Source organism: Physcomitrium patens, chromosome 3, assembly GCF_059467195.1.
Source record: "Physcomitrium patens ecotype Gransden chromosome 3, ASM5946719v1, whole genome shotgun sequence".
NCBI lineage: Eukaryota > Viridiplantae > Streptophyta > Bryopsida > Funariales > Funariaceae > Physcomitrium > Physcomitrium patens.
This window is the reverse complement of record NC_143412.1, coordinates 17883793-17893664: the sequence shown is the minus strand read 5'-3', so window position 1 is coordinate 17893664 and position 9872 is coordinate 17883793. Positions and strand designations below refer to the sequence as shown.

Sequence of the window (9872 nt, the reverse complement as noted above, 5' to 3'; positions counted from 1 at the left end):
TGCTTATAATAATACGGTACATTCTTCCACGCAACAAACACCTTTCTTTGCCAATTATGGCTATCATCCACGACTTGATACTTTTGATTTTTCAAAAGTTGATAATCCTGCAGCAGAAGATATGGCAAATCGGTTGTCAGAGTTACATGCAATAATGAAGACACAATTGAAGGAAGCTCAAGAACGACAAAAGATAAACGCAGATCTATATCGTAAGGAGCAACCACAAATCAACGTGGGTGATAAGGTATGGCTACTTCGTCGCAATATCAAGACTACTGGACCTTGTGACAAGTTGGACTATCGTAGGCTTGGCCCCTTTTCTGTTTCTGAACAGATCAACCCAGTTGCATATCGGTTACATCTACCGGAGTCAATGAAGATCCATCCTGTATTCCACGTATCTCTTCTTGAACCATATAAGACAGTGGATATACAAGGAAGAAGACAAATGCCACCGCCTCCTATAGAAGTAGATAATAATGAAGAATTTGAGGTGGAAGAGATATTAGACTCAAGGCGGCGCCGAAATAAGCTGGAATATCTTGTTCATTGGCGCGGATATGATATTAGTGAGCGCACATGGGAGCCATCCAGGAATCTAGCAAATGCATCAGCTAAAGTCAAAGTTTTTCATCAACGACATCCATCAAAACCAAGATGAAAACCTCTCTTATAAAAGAGACAAGATTGAGGCAAGATAACATTCAATCTCCTATCCTTGTTTGTAACTTCTTTGCATTTTGTGACGCTAATTAGATGGAGAGCCAACAACAAGCGGATTCAACTCAAGAACCTTCGTTTGCTGACTTACCGGATGAGACATTGCGATTGTCACAACCTTCAAGACGACGCAACCGAGATGAAGGCCCTCAAGAACGACATGTTCTTCCTCGAATAGATGGTGAGATACAACGCGTTTGGTATCACGACCTTGGAAGAGATTCTCGATGTTTGGTGATATTATTGGAGATAGGAACGACTCTTGATGGTGTTTCAAATGTATTATTTGAAGGAAGTTATGAAGGCCTCAACAGTGATCAAATAACAAGGTGGTCTTCTCGCCCTGGAATGGCACACTATCGATGGCTAAGAGGACCCATCAACTATCTTCGAAGAGAACAAAGATCAGAGTATGTAGCAAATACAATTCGCCGCATATTAGATCTTCTCAATATATAATCACCGCTCCTCGTGGAACTCGTCCCTAGAAGGGGAGGTAATGTCACGGACATACATATAATTACCTATATGAATAGATAAAAGTATGTAAAAGTAGATAAAAGTAGGTTAATTGTGTAATATCTTCTAGAGAAGCTTCTTAGAAGCTTCATAGACGCTGCTTTGACTTTATAGGAGTCTATAGTTGACTTTTAGGTTAGAAACTTGGTCAACAAGTTAGCCATGTGCCACGCATGTTGGAAGCTTAAAGAACAAGCTAACTACGTGGTCCATCCATAGAAAACTTGCCTTGCAAGCAAAGGCATGTGGCCTAGAAAGTCAACATATATTGGAGGTCTTATAGAACATTGCCACGTGGCTTCTAGTTAGATAATATATATAGAGGCAAGAGTGAAGCCCTCTTCACTCTTGTCAACTCCTTTCTTGCTTCTAGTCTAGTTTCAAGGGTCTCTAGTTTTCTTGTATTTTGGCAATAGCCATTCTAGTTTCTTTTTTAATATACATATTTCTATTTTGTCCTATTTCTTTTTGAGAAAAGTCTTACTTACTCTTTAGCTTTCATCGAGTTCTTGTCCTTGACATTACCTAAAGATATCATATCGGATAGGGGAACTCAATTTGTGTCGAGATTCTGGAGGACTCTTTTCAAGATTTTAAAAGTGGACATAAAGCTATCTTCAGCTTTCCATCCTCAAACTGATGGACAAACAGAGCGCGTAAACCAAGTCTTGGAACAGTATTTAAGGTGTACCATCAACTACCAACAAGATGATTGGACAAACCTTCTGCCATTGGCAGAGTTTGCTTATAATAATACGGTACATTCCTCCACGCAACAAACACCTTTCTTTGCCAATTATGGCTATCATCCACGACTTGATACTTTTGATTTTTCAAAAGTTGATAATCCTGCAGCAGAAGATATGGCAAATCGGTTGTCAGAGTTACATGCAATAATGAAGACACAATTGAAGGAAGCTCAAGAACGACAAAAGATAAACGCAGATCTATATCGTAAGGAGCAACCACAAATCAACGTGGGTGATAAGGTATGGCTACTTCGTCGCAATATCAAGACCACTGGACCTTGTGACAAGTTGGACTATCGTAGGCTTGGCCCCTTTTCTGTTTCTGAACAGATCAACCCAGTTGCATATCGGTTACATCTACCGGAGTCAATGAAGATCCATCCTGTATTCCACGTGTCTCTTCTTGAACCATATAAGACAGTGGATATACAAGGAAGAAGACAAATGCCACCGCCTCCTATAGAAGTAGATAATAATGAAGAATTTGAGGTCGAAGAGATATTAGACTCAAGGCGGCGCCGAAATAAGCTGGAATATCTTGTTCATTGGCGCGGATATGATATTAGTGAGCGCACATGGGAGCCATCCAGGAATCTAGCAAATGCATCAGCTAAAGTCAAAGTTTTTTATCAACGACATCCATCAAAACCAAGATGAAAACCTCTCTTATAAAAGAGACAAGATTGAGGCAAGATAACATTCAATCTCCTATCCTTGTTTGTAACTTCTTTGCATTTTGTGACGCTAATTAGATGGAGAGCCAACAACAAGCGGATTCAACTCAAGAACCTTCGTTTGCTGACTTACCGGATGAGACATTGCGATTGTCACAACCTTCAAGACGACGCAACCGAGATAAAGACCCTCAAGAACGACATGTTCTTCCTCGAATAGATGGTGAGATACAACGCGTTTGGTATCACGACCTTGGAAGAGATTCTCGATGTTTGGTGATATTATTGGAGATAGGAACGACTCTTGATGGTGTTTCAAATGTATTATTTGAAGGAAGTTATGAAGGCCTCAACAGTGATCAAATAACAGGGTGGTCTTCTCGCCCTGGAATGGGACACTATCGATGGCTAAGAGGACCCATCAACTATCTTCGAAGAGAACAAAGATCAGAGTATGTAGCAAATACAATTCGCCGCATATTAGATCTTCTCAATATATAATCACCGCTCCTCGTGGAACTCGTCCCTAGAAGGGGAGGTAATGTCACGGACATACATATAATTACCTATATGAATAGATAAAAGTATGTAAAAGTAGATAAAAGTAGGTTAATTGTGTAATATCTTCTAGAGAAGCTTCTTAGAAGCTTCATAGACGCTGCTTTGACTTTATAGGAGTCTATAGTTGACTTTTAGGTTAGAAACTTGGTCAACAAGTTAGCCATGTGCCACACATGTTGGAAGCTTAAAGAACAAGCTAACTACGTGGTCCATCCATAGAAAACTTGCCTTGCAAGCAAAGGCATGTGGCCTAGAAAGTCAACATATATTGGAGGTCTTATAGAACATCGCCACGTGGCTTCTAGTTAGATAGTATATATAGAGGCAAGAGTGAAGCCCTCTTCACTCTTGTCAACTCCTTTCTTGCTTCTAGTCTAGTTTCAAGGGTCTCTAGTTTTTCTTGTATTTTGGCAATAGCCATTCCAGTTTCTTTTTTAATATACATATTTCTATTTTGTCCTATTTCTTTTTGAGAAAAGTCTCACTTACTCTTTAGCTTTCATCGAGTTCTTGTCCTTGACAGTCCATTACAGTATGTCCTTATCAAGATTCAAATTAAAGATCACTTATTGATTAAAAAAATAACAAAGTTTTTCAAATGTAATTTTTAGATAATCTTATTTTGTATCAAAGAAAAAAAATGTGACTTTTGATCAATTATGAATAATTCACTTGAAGCCAAAGCATCTTCATCTCTAAGTAATGAAATAAATATTAATTGTTGATTCAACTTTTATTAAGCAAATTTAGTTAAATATATCTTTTAATCTTTTTTTTCATGACATTAAGAAAAATCATTGATAATCTTATGGTATTTCTAAATTTGAATTTAAGAATAATTTACTATATTTCAAAGAATGATTATATTTAGAAGATAAAATTTGATTACATGTTCTTCAAGTTTATTATGACTTTCTAGCAGCACAACATTTTAGATATAATAAGACTTTAGAACTAATATCTAAGAATTTTTGGTGGCTTCAAATGTAAAAAACAAATAAAGACCTTGTATAATCCTATAATGTTTGTGCACGATCAAAAACTCCTCATCATCAACCTTATAACTTCTTCAGCCATTATCCATTTTAGAACAATCATTGTCTTTTGTTTATGTAGATTTTATCACAAATCTTTTAGACTTAGGTTTTTATGACTCTATATTTGTAATAGTAGACCATTTCACCATGATGGCACATTTTATACTATGTACAAAATCTATCACAAGTGAAGAAACAACCAAATTTTTTCTTATTTCTATCATGGATTGCTTAGAAATATTATATTGAATAGAAGAATTTAATTTGTATTAAGATTTTGAAAAGTACTTTTCAAGATTTTAAAGGTAGAAATAAAACTATCTTTGACTTTTCATCTTCAAATTGATGGACAAACAAAGCATGTAAATTAAATTTTGGAGCAATATTTGAGATATATCATCAATCATCAATAAGATGATTAAACAACTCTTTTTCCATTGATAGAATTTTCTTACAATAATACAATATATTCATCTACACAACAAACACCTTTCTTTATTAATTATGGTTACTATCTACAACTTGATTCTTATGACTTTTCAAAAATTAATAAACTTATGCCAAAAGATTTGAAAAATCATTTATTTGAGCTACATTCAATAATAATTGGATTACTATAGATTTGGACCATTTCTTATTTGTAAATAAGTCAATCCAGTTGCTTATTGAAGTAATATTAAGAAATTACTAAAATAATATTAAAAAATTGAAGAAACAATAGATTGCACATTTAACTCAAGAGCCATCATTTGCTAACTTATTGGATGAGACATTGCAATTATTATATCCTTTAAGATAATATAATAAAAATGAAGATCTTCAAGAACAACATGTCCTTTTTCAAATAGATGGCAAGATACAACAAATTTGGTATTATGACCTATGAAAGAAGTCTAGGTGTTTGGTGATTTTATTAGAGGTAGAAACAATTCATGATGGTATTATAAATATTTTGTTTAAAGAAAGTTATGAAGGTCTTAACAATGATTAAATAACAACATGGTCTTTCCACCTTAGAATGGGATATTATCAATAGCTGAGAAGACCTATTAACTACCTTCAAAGTGAAAAAAATTCAAAGTTTGTGGCAAATTCAATTTACCACTTTTTAGACTTTCATAGTATTTGATCATTGCTCTTTGTAGAACTCATTTTCAAAAGGGGAAGTAATACCATGCACATATATTTATCGTAATTACTATCTAAATAATATAAATAAATAAAAATCAATTAATTTTATATTAACTTCTAGAAAAGCTTCTTAGAAGCTTCATAGACATTACTTTGACTTTACATGTATTTTTAGTTGATTGATAGGTTAGAGATTTAGTCAGCAAGTTAGCTACATATCACACGTGTTGGTAGCTTGTAGAATAAGATAACTATGTGGCTCCCATATAGAAAACTTGCCTTGCAAGTTAAAACATATGTTTTTAAAGTCAACACATTTTACAGATCCTATAGAATATTGCCATGTAGCTCCTATATAGATAGTATATATAGAAATAAGAATGAAGCCTTCCTCACTCTTCTCAACTCTTTTCTTGCTTCTAGTCTAATTTTAAGAATTTGTAGTTTTCTTATCTTTTGGCAATAGCCATTCCAATTTCTTTTTAATATATATACTTTTTTATTTCTATTTTGTCATACTTCTTTGAGAAAGTCCCACTTATTTATTTGCTTTCATCAAGTTCTTATCCTTGATAGTGTGACATGTGGCTGTATTATTATTCACGTTTCTAACCTACCAACCACCTATAAATATGTATAAAGTCAAATATATGTCTATGAAGCTTTTAAGAAGCTTTGCTACAAGATAATATCAAATCTATCTATATTTATTTTCTACCTTGTACTTCGTATTTAAATGTATATGTATGTTTGTGACAAATATATCCTTATTCCTCCCAATATGATCAACAACGACTTTCAAACCTATCTTCAATGCATAAAAAAGTAAATAGACAAATTATTTTAAATATTGTAGTACAAAATCTCTATAGAATACTATTTACATGACAACAATATGGGATCACATACCATAATGTCTATATTAAGGAAAATTTAAGTTACATAAAAAAATTGTAGCTAATGGCATAAGTTCTATTAAAGCCATACAAATTCTATTTTTGCTTCACTTTCGATATTTTTGATGATTTTTTTTTTAAAATAAAAACAATGAGGCATGCAACAAATTAGAGAAGATTTTTGTCTCTTCTTGTTTATTTAGTATATTTGTTCTTCCATGAATTGTTTTATATAAGAGATCAAATATTATATGTAATTTTTTCTTGGAAGCTTTGAAAGATGTTTGATTATACTAGCAAAATAGTAGCCGTTGCATTAATGAAAAAGTTTTATAAGAAAAGAATTAATAATAATATAGTAAAAAATGATTACTACAAAACCATTCATATTAAAATAAAATATTTTATTTCTATCTAATCTTTTAAAATTTTATAATATAATATTAAATAGTCTTATATTTTTTATAAGGTAAATATATGTTAAAGCTTCACTTTATATTTTATTATTTTAAACCATTATAATAAAATAAAAATAATTATTACATAATTTATTCTATCACATACAAGTGTCTTCTTTGTCAAAGTAAGAGGTATTTGTTTGAACACAAAAAAATTATATAAAGAAGAAGAAGCTAAAAGTGATTTAATAATAATTCACTAATAATTTAATAACATCAAATATCAATTAACAAAAATTAAAATTTATTTTTAACAACCATTTCTTTAACTTAATACATGCTTGGTGCACAATATGAGTTGTAATTGAAACCAAGATCTTCTAAGTAATAATTTTGAGATTCTACAACATTTATATGTACAACAATAAAGATTATTAGTTTTTTCATCACAAAATTAGATACCATTTTGTAATTATAAATAGAAATAAAAATAAATACATTTAGCCTATGAATCTTATTGATTATGTTGCAACATGAAAGCTTTTTTTTAAACATTGGTATTCTAGTGATCAATTTTCTTGTCACAAAATCATGCACTATTGTATGATTATAGATAGAAATATAATACCTCAATGATTTGCTTTAACATGTTATTGAAGAAAATATATATATATATATATATATATATATACTTAATTCTATTATGATAATTTGTAGATAAGATACAAATATAAATATATGTAGTTTTCTCCCCAACTTTTTTTTATGGAGCATAATTAATAACCTATAATTTATAATAATTTATTGATTTTTCATTAAATTATATTAATTTACATAAATAATTAGCAAAGGTCATGTAGGTGGCAGGGCCGTATGGCTATGTATATGCGTAGGCAAAGTAAGGTCACATCACCACCACAATGGAAGCAAGCAGCATAGATTATAGGACCTTGATAAGAATGATTTCTATCTTGCTTTTTATGCACCACCTCTAATAATTAATATTTTCTAAAAATGGATGATATTTATTTGTAAAAAGAACTCTACATATTTAAAAAAAAAATGTTAATTTGTTAATAATATATGCACATTATTGAACAATAAAACTATATAATCTCATTTTTTATTGTACTTTTGGTTTGTTATTTTTCTAATTTATTTATTTTTTCCCACAATAATTCATTGGTTATACTACCTCAAACTCCAGAAAGAGGAGTCAAGTGTATTGTAAATTTGGAATATCATGCTGGCACAATTACGAATTCTTTCGCTCACAAGTTTTGCCTCCGTTGCTGACTTGCATTCCCCAACGTTCCCCACGTAGAATCTCAAGTCGTGGAGGTTTCTACACGCCCTACGATCCAACTCAAAATCGACGGTGGCAAGGTTCACTGAAAGAGACTGTAATGTCAGGTGTGAGGAAACCCTAAAGTTCTTGACAGAATGGAACGGTAATCAACGTGGGAACAGTCATATTGAGTTTGGGAGCGCGAACAGGGATTTAGGGTTCGGATTAAGTTGAAGGAGGTTTATCATTGGAAGTCTTTCGCGTTGCTGTGGAAATTCATGCTTCTGGTGTTCGCCGGGGCCGCCATAGCCCTCACTAACCCTCTCGTGCAGTTGAGCAAGCCCCGCCTGTCACCATGCCGAGGCAAATCAACGAGATCAAGGACTTCCTGCTCACAGCCCGGCGCAAGGACGCCCGGAGCGTTAAGATTAAGCGCTCCAAGGATGTGGTAAAATTCAAAGTGAGGTGCTCCAAGAACCTGTACACCTTGTGCGTTTCCGACTCTGACAAGGCCAACAAGCTGAAGCAGTCCCTGCCCCCTGGTCTTACTGTCCACGACTTGTAGAGGGATCGGTAGCTGATGGAATGATATAGTTGGCGATGAGCCCTACGTGAGTTGGTGCATTGTTTAGGTTTTTCCGGCTCTTCGTTGGGCAGGAATGGTTAGGGGAATCGGAGAAAATGGAGGTTGTTTCGCCGGAATAGAGATGCTTTAATCTCTGTTCTTAACGAACCCCTTGTACGATTGAAATTTTACGTTAATGTTATGCATCCCTGCACTACAGTAAGCGTTTATTCTAGGGTTTTGGTGGAATCATATGATAGTATCGTGGATATGGTAGGGTATTTTGATTGCCCTGCATCGCATTGGTGCTGGATGTTTTTCGAGTAGTTGACAAATCTCATATAAAGTTTATCGTTATCTTTTTCCGCATGGGTGAGTTTTGAATGCACAGGTGCGTTTGTCGTGTCCATCGTGTCACCGACGTCTCAGTTATTTCGTATTCATTTTCTTAAGACGTTGAGTATTATGGGAATTTATTCAGAGTTACTTGAGTTGGTTGTGTTAACCTGTTTTCTATTACCTGGTGAGTTGGGGGATTTGAAATTGAGTGTATCGCTTCCGCTCTGGTATCAGTGTACGGGTCTGCCCAACCCAAGTTGCCAACACGTTAGTCAGGTGAGATCTGCATTAATAAACAGGATTTTCCTGTTATGTATGTTCTGAAGTTCTTAAACGGAGGAACGAAGTTATTTCATCTAGGAATTTGCTACATGTGTAGGAAGCGTCCGGACTGTCTCACGCACCGTGAAAGCAGTTCGTACGTCTATAGATTGTAGCGTCTAATTTTGAGTTTTAAACGGGCCTACCATTTCGAATATGCGGCAGGCGGTAGATTAATGGAAATATGCTTCTGTGATTTTGCAATATTTGGGCATGTCAAAGAATCTTGGCGTTAGTCTACTGCACAGTTGTACTGAAACTGGGCTCACCTGTCGAATGTGCCACATTGTTAGGATTGTCCTGGTGGTGGGAGAACATTTTCTCAGCTTCTTTGTTTTATTTTGTTTTTTTCTTTGAAGTTTGAAGTACACTCTACAATTTTTCATTATCATCTACTCGACGTCTCCTGTTTTCCCTTCTAACCAGCTTTAAGAACTTGCTCGGAGATTTTATGATATCACATATGTTTGTTTGTTATTACTCATCGTCTCACATTCCCACCCTGGTTTCTTGTCGCCGTGCCTCTCTACATTGGATCTATGTAGTTTTGATACATTCACAATCACAACCGACTTCCTTCCAGTAATCCCTTAAGTGCAGGAGTATTCTAGATGTGCGTTACGGAGGCAATGGAGTGATTTAAGGCCTGAAATATTAACAGGTCTTAAATC

The 9872-nt window shown here is 34.1% G+C and overlaps 1 protein-coding gene across 1 annotated transcript; it reads left to right on the top strand.

The window, feature by feature from the left end:
• The first annotated feature begins 8142 nt into the window (after positions 1–8142).
• LOC112279440 (large ribosomal subunit protein eL38z/eL38y) lies at positions 8143–8769 on the top strand. Its single transcript, XM_024513867.3, has one exon. It carries the CDS (start codon positions 8332–8334, stop codon positions 8539–8541), a length of 210 nt encoding a protein of 69 aa, XP_024369635.1. The 5' UTR covers positions 8143–8331; the 3' UTR covers positions 8542–8769.
• Positions 8770–9872: the final 1103 nt, after the last annotated feature.

Excerpts from the sequence above, each read along its gene's own strand:
- LOC112279440 (XM_024513867.3), top strand. The coding sequence starts at position 8,332 with ATGCCGAGGCAAATCAACGAGATCAAGGACTTCCTGCTCACAGCCCGG.